At 53.1% G+C, this 16,618-nt stretch overlaps 1 protein-coding gene across 1 annotated transcript in view; it reads right to left on the reverse strand.

Moving 5' to 3' along the window:
- LOC118700584 (zinc finger protein 883-like) overlaps positions 1-1,198 on the reverse strand; it is a 73,186-nt gene extending 71,988 nt beyond the window's left edge. Inside the window, 2 exon segments of the mRNA XM_054518019.1 lie at positions 517-815; positions 948-1,198. Coding sequence (XP_054373994.1) covers positions 517-815; positions 948-1,198 — 550 coding nt within the window.
- Between the last annotated feature and the right edge of the window lie 15,420 nt (positions 1,199-16,618).

Consider the following 16,618-nt stretch of genomic DNA (forward strand, 5'->3'; position numbering starts at 1 on the left):
GCTTCAGGAATGCGATTCCCCAGTTTTCTGCCCCCACTAAAACCGCGCTGCCCTCGCTGCCCTCCCACCTCCCATGGAAAGCACAAAAGGCAAAGATCCCGGGCTGGGATAAGAACAATTTATTGGGAACAGCAACGAGATAAGGAACAAATGGAACGGAAACAGTATTGATAAGAGAAGGGACAAATAAAACTGTTTACAGGGAAAATTAAAACACAACTCACTGGGTCTGCCTGGCCACAATTTCCCCTGCCTGGAAAGGAGACCCTTCTCCTCACTGAGGAAAAGAGGGACTCCCTTTCCTGCCCCTGGCAATGACCTGAGGTGGGAGTGAATGTAATAACATGTCGATGGCCAGACCATCATGTTTTTCAATCCCACATCATGTCATCAGGCAGGAAAAGGGACAGGTGTCTTCCCAGCATGGATCACAGGCAACATGGATTACCAGGAGTCTTCTTAATGTGGGCCCTCTAAAGGGAGATGAAGCTGGCGCGTGCATGAAGATCTTCCTGCAGCTGGGGCATTTGCAGGGCTTCCCTCACTGGTGGCTCCGTTGGTGTCTGGTCAAGTGAGAGCTGGTGGTGAAGCTCTTCCCACACTGGGAACACTCGTAGGGCCTCTCCCCAGTGTGGATGCGCTGGTGGGTGACAAGGGTGGAGTTTTGCTTGAAGCCCTTCCCACAGTCAGGGCAGCAGAAAGGCCTCTCCTCGGTATGAATCCGCGAGTGGCAGAGGAGATTAGACCTGGTCCGAAACCTCTTCGGGCACTGGGGACACTCGTAGGGCCTCTCCCCAGTGTGGATGCGTTGGTGCCTGATGAGGGCAGAGCTGCAGCTGAAGCCCTTCCCACACTCCCCACACTCGTAGGCCCATTCCCCAGTGTGGATCATCTGGTGGCAGATCAGGTGGTTACTCTTGCTGAAGCACTTCCCACATTCCAAGCACTTGTAGGACTTCTCCCCATCATGAAGCTGCTCAGGGACCACCAGCTCTGAGCTCTGGCTGAAGCTCTGTCCAGCTTCCTGGCTCAGGATGGGTCTTTCCTCCTCAGAGCACCATGGGCTGGGTTTTGAGCCCCTCCTCCTGTGGAAACTCTGGGGCTTTTCCTCCACGTTGGAATTCTGCACTGTGGAGCCACTTAAAATGGCCTCTTCCACGAGATTCTTCTGTGGGGATTTGTCCTCCCTGGTCTCCATCCTCAGCTTCTTCCCTGGGGGAGAAAGGACAAGGAGAGGATGGGATTTGCCTCCGTGCCACAGGGAAGGGGAAGGAGATCCCCCCAGAGCATCCCCGGCAAGATGGGGTTGGCAGCAGGGCTGTCCTGCAGCCGGGGGCTGTGCTGGGCTGGGAGATGGAGCAGGAGAGAGGGGGAAAGGAGCACTGACTTCCTCCTCACCTGCCTGGGGCTCCTGGGGCATCTTCCTCTTCCTCACAGCCTCCTTCTTCATCTAGTGAAGGTTTCAGGATGGGAAATCCTGCTTTGGGAGGAAAACAAGGGATGAGCACACGAAATTTTATACTGGATTGAAGGCAAAGCTGGGGGAGAGTCCAATTCAGAATTACGATTTAATAAGAAAATTTCAATCAAGGCAATGATACAGATGCAAAGCCTTAAACTGACAGAGTCAGGATATAACCTGACACCCTGTTGCTCAGGGTGGTGGCAGCAGTCCCATTAAATGGTGGCTGCAGTCCTGTTGGAGTGATGAACATGATTCTGTCCAAGCAGTGATCCTGTAGAAGGGTCTGGTCTTCCTCTGGAGGTCCAGTGGTGGTTCTGGAGCTCTTGTCCTCTGGGAATCCAGCAGGCAAGCTGCTCCTGGTGTTGCAAGGCTCAGCTTATATCCAGGTAGGAATGCCTGGATCCTCCCCCTGGGCGGAGCATCCCACAATGGGATGATGGAATTTTATCAGTCCTGCAGTGACACGCAATGGCCCATTCTCAGAAGATATCTCCCGTGGAGGGCGTTATCAGGGCTGAGTCATGGAAGAGATAAAGAACACTGCCCCACCTGTTTATAGCAGTTGATGAAGATGGGGATTGAAAACATGCATTGGGTTCCATCTTACATTGCAACCTGAAACAGTGGGGTAATCCCTGCTCAGGGGGTGAACACCACCCCCCTTACCCAAACTGGCTCAGGTGTAAAACCCCCACCCTTGGAAGGCCACACACACAGGGGACAATGTCACACTTGGACCACTCCAGGGGAGATCTCTGTCCCTCTCAGTCCCTGGCTGTCCCCTCGTTTCTCTTCCTTTCCATCTCTCTCTCTGCCTCACATTTATTGTTCAATAAAATCCACTTTAGATTTGGTCTCGTTAGCACCTTACCTGGGGCAGAGGCATTTCTCCAACAATTTGCGTAACCAGATTGTGACATTATTTTTGCACAGTGAGTTTAGGGCACACTTGTCTCACCCCAGGTGCCTTTGACAACAGCATGGTTCCCTCTGAGGAGGTTGTGGTTTTTTTGGAAGAACTCTTGGAAACTTGGACACAGTCCCTCCTTCCTCCTGGGGAACATATGGAAGAACAGATGAGGAAAATGGCTGTTGTGGGTGGTCAGTGAAAAAGAAAATATTTTGTTGTCCTTCCTTGAAAAGTTTGTTAAAATCACTGGAGAAGAGGGAGCAAATGATATCAGTGTGACTGACAAAGTTCATTTACTCAAAGGTGAGGAACACAAGTCTGCTAAAAGTCCTACAAGAAGCCCAGCTCAAGTAGCTAAATTCCCAAATAACTCCAGCCAGGGATTTCCGGGAGGATTTTTTTGGAGAGTGTTCGGAGCCGGCAGATCCCAGACGCGAGCCCCAGATATCTCCGGGCTCCCTAAGAGGAGCTTTTTCGGGGGCAGAGGAGCCGCGATCGCCCCTCCAGAGGGTCCCGGGGGGTCCATGTGGGGATGGCCCGGTACTGACGGGGTGGGACATTGGTTTTGGGGATCCCCGTGAGAGCCGAGGCTGTGGAATGGGGGACCCCCGGGGCGGGGAGAGGGGAAGGGGCGATACCGGAGCTGGGGCACCCCCAGCAGCCCAGAGATGAGGCGGGGACGGGACCCCTGACCCTGACAGGGGCGTGTCCTGGGGTGACTTCATGATGCTCGTGCCCCATCGGTCCGTTTAGCCCAGAAATGAGTTCTGCACCTTTAAGGCTGGTTCTGAGAGCCAAGGGGAGGAGGAAGAAGCTGAAGTTTGTTTTCACATACTGCACTCACTCCTCCACATTCCGGCTCCTGAATGGACAGAGGGTGGGACAGAGCTCTCCTTTGCTTTTAGTTAGTTCTTAGCTCTCTGAGGCAGAGAAGTTGCCTGGACTGTTATTTTTCTTTTTCTTTGGTGCTGTTTGAACCTGCTCTGCACTGAACACACAGAACACCACCAGCAGCTCGCACCTGTGGCCCACTGGGCCTGGCCTGGGCCGCGGCATTTCTAGCGCTGGAGGGACTGATAAGAGACTGATAAGAGACTGATAAGAGACTGAGTGAGCTGAGCTACAGCCCAAGGAGAGACTTGTGGAGTTTGTCTTCTCTTTTGGAGCAGCAGGAGGTTTTATTGCTTAATATTGTTCAATTTTTGTGGTGGTGAATGCTTTGGCTGTTAAAGAAAGTTTTTTCAGCTTTTCTCCAAGGAAAAATTTTGCCCAACTGGCTGAGGGTGGGGCTGCTGAATATGCATTCTAGAGGAAACCCCTTTTGGAGGTTTTCAACCAAATTTGCCCTAAACCAGGACAGGGTGGTGAAAAGAAGGGGGAAGCCCAAGTGGCTGGATTGAGGGGAGGCTGGAGAGGGGGACCCTGGGATTCCAAATCCTCCCAGAATCCAAAAGCAGGACCCTGGAGAGAGGGGATCCCCAGGACCCTTGAGGATCCTTAACAGCCCTGAGACGGGGGACCACAAGAACTCCAGAGGGATGAGACTGGACATAGGACACTCCTGGTGGATTTTTTTATTCACTCTTGATTTTTGGACATCAGGTAACTTCCAGAGATGGGCAAGAGGAATCCCCAAAAAAAGGCATTCATACCTTGTTTTTCCCCAAAAGAGGATTTTCCCTAAACCTTCCCACAGTGACATCCACCCTGTCCTGCTCTGGGTGAGCTCAGTCCCAAACCTGACCCTGATCCTGGTCTCAATCTCACTCCACATTTAGACACACTCACAGTTCTGTATTAAATCACATCCTAGTCCCAGACTCATCTAGCCCCAGACCCAATCCCAACCCCAGCCCTAAAGCCAATCCCATGTCTGGCCTTAACCCCAATCCCAGCTCTAATCCAAATCTCAGGCCCAACTCCCATCCCAGCCCCAATTCCAGCCCTTTCCTAAATCCTCAGCCCCAAACCAAATCCCAGATTCAGCCCTTCTGGGGCTTTGGGGGTGTCTCTGTCCCTGTGACCCCGATAATGTTTGGGTGGGGTCACAGCAGGGCTGAGAGGGACAGAGACCCCCCCGGCCTCCCCAGGGGTGAGAAGGTGGCAGAGCCCCCCCAGCCCCGAGCAGCCTCAGCGGTGAGAGGGACACAGAGCCCCTGGTGCCCAGCCCTGCACAGGCATTGCCTGAGGCCAGAGGGATGGAGACCCTCCGAGCATCCCACAGGGCAAGGGGACAGAGAGCCCCGAGCATCCCCTGGGCTGAGAGGGACAGAGACTGCGCCGAGCACCCCCTGGCACAGGGGTGAGAGGGAGGGAGACCCCCCAGGCATTCCCTGGGTGAGAATGATGGAGACCCCTGGGGAATGGCCTGGGGTGACAGAGACACCCCTGGGGAATGGCCTGGGGTGACAGGGACAGACACACCCCTGGGGAATGGCCTGGGGTGACAGGGATGGGGACAGCCCCACCCAAGCCCCTCTCAAGCATCCCCCAGTGTGACAGGCTCAGTGACCCCTTGAGCATTCCCTGGACACAGGACAAAGTGAAGTTGTTTCTTGACAAAAATCAAACTTAACCCTACAGAAAATGCCTTGAATTTGCTCTTCCCACAAGTAACTTGTGGTGGAAACGAGAACAAATCGCAAAATTTAATAAACTGACAGTAGAAGCAATTCTGTGGCAATTCCAAAATCCATTGGTCCTGCAAAGCTCAAGCTCAGCTGCTGGCACATTCTGATAAAAGAAAAATGGAAATTCGGCCAAATACATTGCGATAACTCTTTTATGAAAAGAGTATGAAAAGGAAGGGAAAGCTCTGTGTAGATGTCACAAAGGTGACAGGCACAAAGAAAAAAAATTATTCTTAGATTTGGCAAAGCCCCCGGCCTGTGAAAAAGAAAAGAGGGGACAGCCAGGGACTGAGAGGGACAGAGATCTCCCCTGGAGTGGTCCAAGTGTGACATTGTCCCCTGTGTGTGTGGCCTTCCCATGGTGGGGGTTTTACACCTGAGCCAGTTTGGGTAAGGGGGGTGGTGTTCACCCCCTGAGCATGGATTACCCCACTGTTTCAGGTTGCAATGTAAGATGGAACCCAATGCATGTTTTCAATGCCCATCTTCATCAACTGCTATAAACAGGCGGGGCAGTGTTCTTTATCTCTTCCATGACTCAGCCCTGATAACACCCTCCAGGGGAGATATCTTCTGCGAATGGGCCATTGAGTGTCACTGCAGGACTGATAAAATTCCATCATCCCATTGTGGGATGCTCCGCCCAGGGGGAGGATCCAAGCATTCCTACCTGGATATAAGCTGAGCCTTGCAACACCAGGAGCAGCTTGCCTGCTGGATTCGCAGAGGACAAGAGCTCCAGAACCACCACTGGACCTCCAGAGGAAGACCAGACCATTCTACAGGATCACTGCTTGGACAGAATCACGTTCATCACTCCAACAGGACTGCAGCCACCATTTAATGGGACTGCTGCCACCACCCTGAGCAACAGGGTGTCAGGTTATATCCTGACTCTGTCAGTTTAAGGCTTTGCATCTGTATCATTGCCTTGATTGAAATTTTCTTATTAAATCGTAATTCTGAATTGGACTCTTCCCCAGCTTTGCCTTCAATCCAGTATAAAATTTCGTGTGCTCATCCCTTGTTTTCCTCCCAAAGCAGGATTTCCCATCCTGAAACCTTCACTAGATGAAGAAGGAGGCTGTGAGGAAGAGGAAGATGCCCCAGGAGCCCCAGGCAGGTGAGGAGGAAGTCAGTGCCCCTTTCCCCCTCTCTCCTGCTCCATCTCCCAGCCCAGCACAGCCCCTGGCTGCAGGACAGCCCTGCTGCCAACCCGATCCTGCCGGGGATGCTCTGGGGGGATCTCCTTCCCCTTCCCTGTGGCACGGAGGCAAATCCCATCCTCTCCTTGTCCTTCCTCCCCCAGGGAAGAAGCTGAGGATGGAGACCAGGGAGGACAAATCCCCACAGAAGAATCTCGTGGAAGAGGCCATTTTAAGTGGCTCCATGGTGCAGAATTCCAACGTGGAGGAAAAGCCCCAAAGTTTCCACAGGAGGAGGGGCTCAAAACCCAGCCCATGGTGCTCTGAGGAGGAAAGACCCATCCTGAGCCAGGAAGCTGGACAGAGCTTCAGCCAGAGCTCAGAGCTGGTGGTCCCTGAGCAGCTTCATGATGGGGAGAAGCCCTACAAGTGCTTGGAGTGTGGGAAGTGCTTCAGCAAGAGTAACCACCTGATCTGCCACCAGATGATCCACACTGGGGAATGGGCCTACGAGTGTGGGGAGTGTGGGAAGGGCTTCAGCTGCAGCTCCACCCTCATCAGGCACCAACGCATCCACACTGGGGAGAGGCCCTACGAGTGTTCCCAGTGTGGGAAGAGCTTCACCACCAGCTCTCACTTGATCAGACACCAACGGAGCCACCAGTGAGGGAAGCCCTGCAAATGCCCCAGCTGCAGGAAGATCTTCATGCACGCGCCAGCTTCATCTCCCTTTAGAGGGCCCACATTAAGAAGACTCCTGGTAATCCATGTTCCCTGTGATCCATGCTGGGAAGACACCTGTCCCTTTTCCTGCCACTGCCGATGACATGATGTGGGATTGAAAAACATCATGGTCTGGCCATCGACATGTCATTACATTCACTCCCACCTCAGGTCATTGCCAGGGGCAGGAAAGGGAGTCTCTCTTTCCCTCAGTGAGGAGAAGGGTCTCCTTTCCAGGCAGGGGAAATTGTGGCCAGGCAGACCCAGTGAGTTGTGTTTTAATTTTCCCTGTAAACATTTTTATTTATCCCTTCTGTTATCAATATTATTTCCGTTCCATTTGTTCCTTATCTCGTTGCTGTTCCAAATAAATTGTTCTTATCCCGGCCCAGCATCTTCGCCTCTTGTGCTTTTCATGGGAGGTGGGAGGGCAGCGAGGGCAGCGCAGTTTTAGTGGGGGCAGAAAACTGGGGAATCGCATTCCTGAAGCCCAGCAGGTGGAAACCGAGCATCCCAGCTGGTGCCAGCCCTGGTAGCCATGGCAACCACCCCTGGCATGGGGTCTCCATGAGTTGCCAAGGGACTGAGCATAGCAACAGGAGGTCTGGTGATGGTTACCATGGAAACCGAGCATAGCAACAGGGGGCTGGTGATGGTTGCCTGCTAAGGTTCAGATTTGTCACAGGCCCTCACAGGGGCTCCATGGGGACATTCCAAGAGTCTCCAGGCTGTTCCAGAGCTGGAATGTCCCACACAGAGACAGGGGCTCCATGGAGACCTCCAAGGGCTTTCTGGGGAATGGTAAAGAGCCCTGTGGTCAGAGGCAGTCACAGCCATTCCATGCTGACATCCCAGGGCACTTTGGGCTGCAAAGGCACCGATCTGTCACAGGCACTCACAGGGGCTCCACGGTGACATCCCAGGAGTCCCCAGGCTGCCAAAGAGCCGGGATGTCCCAGATACTCACAGGGGTTCCTGTCATGGGCACAGTGGGAGCTTCAGGCAAAAGCTTTATTTCTTTCTTGGAGAAACTCCTGCTGAGACATGAGGTGGAGAAATGACAGCCAACAGCCACCATGGATCCTCAAAGCCCTGTAGGACCCTCAAATTCTATCTAAGAGAGGAGACTGGCAGCGGCTGGATCACATTCCTGCCCCTGACTTTGTCAAAGGTCGAAAGCATTGGACAGGTGAAATTGAACTTTAACACAATTTGTCCTACAGGATTAATGATAGAATACCAGATAAATTAGTATAAATACACCTCTGATTGATTCTGATCATGATCATATGGAAAGATCACTAGCACAGTTATTTACTCCACAGTACAGGAACTATAACAATTATTAGAATATTGTGCTCTAGGAAGCAATTTTGAAGTCAACAGGGCCCTGCTGGAGTTGTTGGAGCCCATTGCAGGCAGAGCCTCCTGCTCCAGCAGGAACTGCCTTTCCTGTGCCATCAGCAGGCCAGGTCCCGCTGCAGGAAAAGCCCCAGGCCGGCCCCAGCACAGGGAAGGCCTCGGGCACAAGGGCAGAATGCCGTGCTGGGAGCTGTGCCTGGGAGAGCCTGAGGCACCAAAGGCACCTTGGCAGCAGCAGCTGCTTGCAGGCCATGGCCAGAAGCCTCCCTTGGCAGCCTGGCCTGGTGGCCACCACTGCAGAGCTGCTGCCTCAGGGCTCATTCCTGGCTGGCCTCTGAAAAGCCACTTCTGCTCCAGGAGCCTGACTGGGAAGCCATTGGCCCCAGCACCTTGGGGACAAGATATTAATGACAAAACTCTTCATGCCAGCAGAGACAAGGCAGGGGCAGAGCAAAGGGCAGAGCCAGGCCCAGGGGACAGGGCTGCCATGGTGATGGCTGTGAGGTCACTGCCGCTGCAGCAGCCTGGCTGCCCTCAGCAGACATTCTGGCCAGAAGCGTTGTGAGGGCATCCAGCACATCAGAGAACCCACACTACAGGAATTCTGTCACTAGGGAGGGCAGGGGGTTTCACGGGGTCAGGTTGCACAAAGCTCCTGATCTTGGACAATTCCTGGGATGGGGCATCCACTTCTCTGGTAAAAGAGTTGCAATTTTGTTCCACTCTCATCATTGTAAATTATTTCCTCCTTCTGACAAATGCAAATCCACTCTAATTCAGTTTATTGACATTGACCCTTGTTCTGTCACTGCAAGATTTGGGAGAAAATACCTTTGACCACTCTTTTTCCTTTTTCACAGACCTTGGAGAGGACCCAAAAATCTCCCAAGATGGGGTTTGGAGGCCTCATCACAAAAACAGCAGGTGGAGGCTGTGGCTCTGGGGTCAGTGGTGTGGAGACTGAGGACAGAATAGGAATATCCTGGGAGGGATTGAAGGGTGGTTTCAGAGAGGCTGGAGCTATTCTTCCTAGTAGGAATGAGCCTGAAGAAGACATAATAGCACCAAGGGCAGCTGGGGAGGCCCAGAGTGGACACCAGGAGAAAGCAATTTCCCTGGCAGGGCAGGGCTGTGGTGCAGCACGTCCCCCAGCAGGAGCCTGGAGCAGCCCAAGGCTTTGTGTGGGCAGGCAGAGGCAGGCAGGAGGCAGAGCTGTCAGCAAAGGAAGGGCCCAGCCAGGTGGGGCAGCCGGGGGGGTGCCGACAGCCTGCAGGGACAGAGGCGCAGGTTTGCTCAGCACCAGAGACACCTTTGCCTTGCTTGTCCCCACCTGTCATCACTGCCACCAGTGTTCTGCTCTACGAGGAACCTGGGGACACTTTCTCAGTCCTGTCCCTCAGAAGGATCTATTTAAAGTATGAGAAACTTCAGTGTTTCACCCACTTTTTGAGTCCCTGAGTAGTTCCTTGACCACACTCTGAGGCACTGATGAGTCTGATGCAAAGGGCACCAAAGCCCCAGAGGGTCATTACAGTCCTGGTGCTGTGTCTGTGCTGCTGAGCTGGGCCGGGCTCCTGGACCAGAGGCAGCTCCTGGCAAGGGCAGCAGAGCTGCAGAGAGACAGCTCTGGCCAGGAGCAGCTCCTGTGCACAGCCCAGCAGGGCTGGGGCACTGCCAGGGCCCTTCAGGGACACCAGCAGGGCACAGACTGAGCTCCCAGGGGCTCAGCACTGGCAGGGGCTGTGGCATGTCCCAGAGGGGGCTGTGTCACAGCAGCTCCTGTGTGGCTGTGTCATGGAGGCACAGAGCAGCTGTGATGTCAGCAAGTGGCTGTGTGACAGCACAGAGTGGGCTGTGTGAGGTCACTGATTGGGCTATGATGTCACAGAGTTTGTTGTGTGAGGTCACTGAGCAGCTGCAGCATCATAGAGGGGTCTGTGTGACATCACAGAGCAGGCTGTGACATCATGGCATGGCTGTATGACATCATAGTGCAGGTTGTGAGGTCAAAGTGTGTGCTGTGACATTACAGAGTGGCAGTATGACATCCCAGAGAGGGTTTAGTGGCATCACTGAGGGGATTGTGACCTCACAGAGCTGTTTGTGACATCCTAGTATGAGGCCATAGAGCAGATCCTGCCATCATAGAGGGTAGCTCTGGGACATGAGGGAGTGGGTTGTGACATCACTGGGTGGCTGTGTAACATCTTAGAGCAGGCTGTGACATCAAAGAACAAACTCTGACATTGGAGTTTTCTGTGACATCACAGAGCAGCTGTGCAACAACACAGGTGACTGTGTGACATCACAGGAGGCTGTGTGACATCACAGGGGCTGTGTGAGGTCACTGGGGAGGTCACTCTGCCCCGTCCCTCTCACAGTTCCCCCCAGAGCAGTCCAACCCTGCTCGTGCACAGTGGGTTCCCCTGTCCCCCCGGTCCCCCCGCCCCTGGCGCCGCAGCCTCCCCCAGAGGATGTTCCACGAGATCGACCCCAGAGCCTGACACGGGGATGGGGGGCCGGGGCCCTGGGGGTGGCACAGGGGGACAGGGAGCCCCCAGCAGCGTCCCTGTGTCCCCCAGGGCCAGAGCCTGGGCCAGGGCTCCTTCACCCTGTTACCAACGAGGTCTTGAGAGCACTGAAAAAATCCCCAGCAAAGGATCAGCAAAAACCAGATTTAATATTAAGGGACAGCAGCACAAAGTTCCTTGGCAAGAGTCACTCCGCTCCTGACTGGACACTTCAGGCACACCAAGGAACCAAAGCAACCACAAAACCAAACCAAATCCAGGCAATCAAACCAGAAATGAGCCAAGAACTGTCCCTGTGTGTGTGTGACACAAAAGGACAGTGGGGGCAAGGATAACAATTAACAGAGCTCAAACTTAACAGGACTTAACTTATACCTTAACCTTAACTGATACCTTCAATTTCATAATTTTGCAAAAGAACAGCATTTAACACTACTTAACCAAACTTAAAACAAATGACTTACCAATTTAACAGAGGAATACCATTTAATATTCAACTTAGCTAATAAATAAATTAAACAGAACAACTTCGCAAACTAACAACTCTTAGCAGCATGTAACTTAGCTTAGACCTTGTGACTTAGCATTAGTTACTGCCATCTGGATATCTGACCGACTCAGCTATCCACGGCACTCAAACCCCTCAGAGAGCAGCATTTCTGCCACATTTCCCCAGCACAGGCCCTCCTGTGTGCACACAGACACCAAGAGTCAGTGCAAGGCACCTCTGAGAAATTCCCCTGAGGGCAGGAAATGCTCCCTGTGGATCCTTTGGCATCTCCCCAGCAGGCAAAGGGCTGAGCCTGGAGGAGTGGGGGGATCGGCCCAGGCTCCGTTGTTGTTGGGGATCCCCGAGTGCAGCAAACGGGAGAGTTCCCGGCTGGGAGAGGCCCCACTCAGAGGGAGTCACTGGCCCAGGAGAGCTCCAAGGGCTCCTTTTGGAGCGCTGTTTGCAGGGCCCTGAGACAGGGGCTTCAGTGCCAGCAATGGTTCATCCTGGCCACACTGGGCACCAAGAGCTTTCTTTGGCAGTGTGAGAACAGGGATGTTGTGCCAGTGAGGGAACAAAACCAGTTCCCAGGGCTGCTGCTACAGAAAGCAGGAGCTGGTTGGGCAGCAGCAGTGCCTGGAGCAGACAGTGTTTGTGATGAGCTGCAGAGGAGCTGAACCCAGGGGCTGTTGGCCAAGGCCCAGGCCCAAGGAGCATTTCTCAGCTGGCAGGGCGGCCTGAGAAGGGGAGGGGGGAATGCAGCAGCACAGGGCCCATGGAACCAAGGGACCATTGTGACACTGTGGGGCCCTGTGACACCAAGGGACGATTGTGACACTGTGGGGCCTCATTGAATTATGGAGAGCACTCTGACATTGCAAGGCCTCATGGAACCAAGGGGGCCCTACTGATGCTGTGGGGCTCAATGGAATGTAGGGATCATTGTGTCACTGAGAGGCCCCATCAAACCAAGGGTCCATTGTGACACTGTGAGACCACATGGTCTCACAATGGTGCCAAAGGTCCATTGTGACATTGCAAGGCCTCATGGAACCATGGAGACACCATCAGGACAATTTACAGCCTCATGGAACCAAGGAGACCATTGTGACCCTGGGGGTCCCCTCAGAACCAAGAGGACCATTGTGATACTGTGGGGCCTCATGAAACCAAAATGCCTTTGTGACACTGCAGGGCTGCATGGAACCAGAGGTCCATTGTGACACTGTGGAACCTCGTGTCATCAGGGGTCCATTGTGACACTGGGAACCAAAGGAGACCATTGTGACATGGCAAGGCTGCATGGAAACTTGGGACCATTGTGACATTGTGGAACCCCATTCAACCAAGGGTTCATTGTGACACCGCAGGGCTGCATGGAACCAAAGCTCCAGGGTGACACAGAGGGGCCTCCAGTCATCAATGGTCCATTGTGACAGTAGGGAGCAAAGGAGACCATTGTGACAACACAAACCCCCAGGGTCCAAAGGTCCATTGTGACATTGCAGGGGTCATGGAACAGAGGAATCCCATGTTGTTGTGAGGCCTGTGGAACTGTGGAGACCATTGTGACCCTGCAAGGCATCGTGGAATAAGTGGGACCACTGTGAAACTGCAGGGCCTTATGGAACCTAGGGGCCACTGTGACATTGTGGGACCCCATCAAACCAAGGGTCCATTGTGACACTGCAGGACTTTGCCATTGTGACACTGCTGGACCCTGGACCCCATAGAAACCAGTCACAATTGTGGCACTGTGGGGCCCACAAAACCAAGGGAGCACAGAACAAGTGTGGCTGCTTTGGCCTCCCATGGGCTGCCTGACTGGTCCAGCTGCCTTTGACATGTTGAGGGTCTCTTCTCATCTGCTGTTGAAGCACTGGGGCTCTGTGCTTTCCTTCCTATTGAAAAGAACTGTCCTTCTCCAGGCACCCTGGCCAGATTTGAGATTTCACTTCCAAATTTCCTTATATCCAGGGACTATTCCAATAGGAATATTGTCAGAACAGGTCTGGCTGGCAACGGTTTCACAATGGTCACCTCTCATCTGTCCCCAAAACACTGGGGAAGGCTCCGTGCTTTCCTTCCTTTGGGAAAGAATTGTCCTGCTTCGCCAGCTGCCCATGACTGAGACTGGGTTTCCACCTTCAAAATTCCCTTAATTGAAAGACTGATCCCAGACAAAATCTGCAATTCCTCAGAAGTCTGCCTGGCCGTGGCCTACTTAGGCTCTCACCTGCCTTCCAAACACTGGGGCTCTGTGCTTTCCTTCCTATGGGAAAGAGCTGTCCTTCTTGTCCCAGTGCCCATGGCCAGAATTGAATTCCTGCTCCAACACTGCCTTACTGTGAGAGACTGGAGGAGATTGTTGGCTTGAATCATTTTGTGTGTGGGGGAGGAAGGGGCAGGTCCAGCCCTGCCCTGCCCTGGAACCCCAATCCCCCCAGAGCCTCTATCCCAGCCCAGCAGTGGCTGCCAGTCCCTGGCACAGCACAGGCAATGCTCCACAGCCACCTCTGCAGCCCCCAGCCCAGCTCCTGAGGGACCAAATGAGCCCAAGCCCCACCTGGGGGAAGGGCCCAGGGAGACCAAGGGGTATTGAAGGCTGACCACAAGGCAAGCACACATCTTGACCCTGGATCCTCTTGGAATTTCCATCTGAACACTGCTGGATTCCAGGAGTTGGAAGCTCTGTGTGTGCTTCTCTAATCTTATTTGTCTTTTTCTTATTCCCTCTTCTTGCAAAATTTGAGCAACTTAAAATGGAACAGACTTAAAGTTTGTGAAGTTGAATGAGCCAAGTTAATGTTATGAGAAGTGTTTCTTGTTGATTGAATGTTGTATTACACCTTTTGCCAAAGTTTCTCTGATATTCTAAAGTTGCCAGTAAAGTTCCTGTTTTGTTGTTTAGAGCTCCTGAGAATCTCTTGTTGGTATTTCTCCAGTGCATCCAACTAAGAGGACACAAACAATTGTAATTCCTTTAAAATGTCTCATTGAGAGAGTTTTTTAGTGGATGTGGGTCAGGGCTTGTCTGTGCTGCTTGGCCCAGCCCAGGCAGGGCTTTCCCAGCCACATTCCACACTCCATTGCCCAGCTGGAGCCGCTGGTGCCTCTGAGTTGTGCTGCCCTGGCCCCAGGGATGCTCTCCTTGTCTGCCCATTCCCCCACGGTCTCTGGGCAGGGATGGCCTCAGTGGGGGCTGCTGACATCCTCAGCAACTTGCAGAGGCTGCTGCTGAATTTTCCTGCTCCAGAGGCTTGTTCAGCCTTCAGCTCTTCAGGGCAGGAATTCAGTGTCCCAGGGCTCATTAACATTCAGAACACCTGAACAAGCCAAGCCTCCAGGAATCATTTGATTTCAGTTTCCATATAATTTGTAGTTAAGTAGATCTCAGTAGTGTATTCAAAGTGATACTTAAAAAGACATTGAGAAAAGAATTTTTAGGTTCTGTTTAGTTTTGTTTTCTTGTTAATTCATTGATATTTGCAATCTCCAATTGACACTGAATCCAAGTACCTCCTCATGCAGTTGGAATAGATATGAAAATCAAGACCGTCCATGGCTGACAATCAATCAGACTCTGTCCCTACCCCCACCCCACCATTTCCCCCATCCAAGCCCTGGCACTCAGAGCAGCCTTGTGCAAATCTGAGCTCCCTCCAGCCCAGGCTGCACCTGCAGGTTTCAGCTCCTTAGCTCCAACTCCCACCTGCTTTCCTTGGAGAAGGAGCTGCCCGAGACACAGAGGGATGTTCATTTCTTGTCAGCCAGCAAAGCCAAGGAAAGGCACAGCTCCATCAAATGCAAAAGTCATTCCTCTGCTGGATATTAAATCCACTTTGCACAGCAGACAGTCTCAGAGCAATGGAAAACACCTTCTGTGCCCAGCACAGATCCCAAGGTCTCCCCAAACCCTCCTGCCCCGATTCTGCCCAGATTTGCTCTTTGCACACACGAGTCACAGGCTGAAGTCAGGAGCTCTCTCCATGCCCAGAGGGAGGAAAAGAGAGAAAGGGGATGAAGAGCTCTCCTGTGCAGAGCCAAGGTCCAAGTGCAGCCCCTGCAGTGGGAACCACAACTCATCAGGTTTGTGTCCTTTGGGCTCAGGGCCTGGTGACACTCAGAGGCACAGGAAGGTTTCTTTTCATCAAACAGAACCTGATCATTTGAACAGTTTAATAACCATCACAGCTCTTCCCTCAGCTCTCTGGGATGTCCCAGCAGCATCTGACATGTCCCCCATCCCCAAGGGATTTCTTAACAGTTTTAGACAGAGACATATAAAAGGTAATTTAGTGATAGATATAACCATAATGAGATATTTAATTCATATTTATTTGAACTTTAAAGACGTGGCCACTAGCTGAAGTTCAAAGCATGAAACCAGTCAGTGGAGAGGCACTTGACTGACCAGGGGGCATCCGGAGGGGGAAATTGGAGAGCAGCAGGAAGGACGTGGATCCAGCTGGTCTAGTGAAGAGATGTAGTCAGACATGGCCATTTCAACAGGAGAGATGGAAACACCTGATGGAAGAGGGAGAGGAAATAATAGACTGATCATTGGTGACAGGAGTAGAGGGGAAGATCAATATTTCTTCTCCTGCCATCAGCAAACTTCCAGGAAATTCCCATTCCTGGTGGGAAAACTTTGCCATTTCTTAAAAGGAATCAAGTGACCCAGATAATAAAGATTTGCCTGAGTATTATGAAACTAACAGGTAATAAAATCTCTGCCCCTTTCCAGGCAGACATCAGTTGTGTGCCCATGAAGAGGCAGTGCCACTTGTGCCCTGAGGTGCCCAGCTGGGAATGGACCTCTCTGAGAGCACCTGAGGGAGAGCAGAGCACCTTGCAAGCTGCAGGTCCCTGCCAACCCCTCAGGGCACCTGTCCCATTAACATCTGCTCTGCTCCTGGCTGAAACAGGGCCCAGCATGGTGCCGGGATCATCAGAGAGCTGAGGTGTGTGCTGGAATTCAATGGCTTCCCCATCCCGCAGCACCCCTGCATTTCCCTCCTGCAGCCTTGGTCTCCAGCACAGCCATGGAGGCTCTTTGGGCTCTGGAGTGTTGCTGCAGCCCCCAAGGGCAGCCGAGCTCTGCCTTTGGCACAGTCAGGCCTGGCCAGCGCAGGCCCTGCTCAGCAATTGCTTGTGTGTGCCTGCCCTTGCTGTCAGCCCCGGCAGCAGCTGCGTGGCCCCTCTGTGGCCCTGTGCTGGCCCAGCCATGGTTCCCCAGCCCCTGTGCAGGCCCAGCCCAGGCCAGGAGCATTGCGGCTGGGAACGGCCCCTGTGCCGGGGTGCCGACAGCAGCCTTGGGGCTCTGTGCCCCATGGCCTCCCTGCTGGGCAACCTCTGCCAG

This window comes from Molothrus ater, chromosome 31 (assembly GCF_012460135.2).
Source record: "Molothrus ater isolate BHLD 08-10-18 breed brown headed cowbird chromosome 31, BPBGC_Mater_1.1, whole genome shotgun sequence".
NCBI classification, from domain to species: domain Eukaryota; kingdom Metazoa; phylum Chordata; class Aves; order Passeriformes; family Icteridae; genus Molothrus; species Molothrus ater.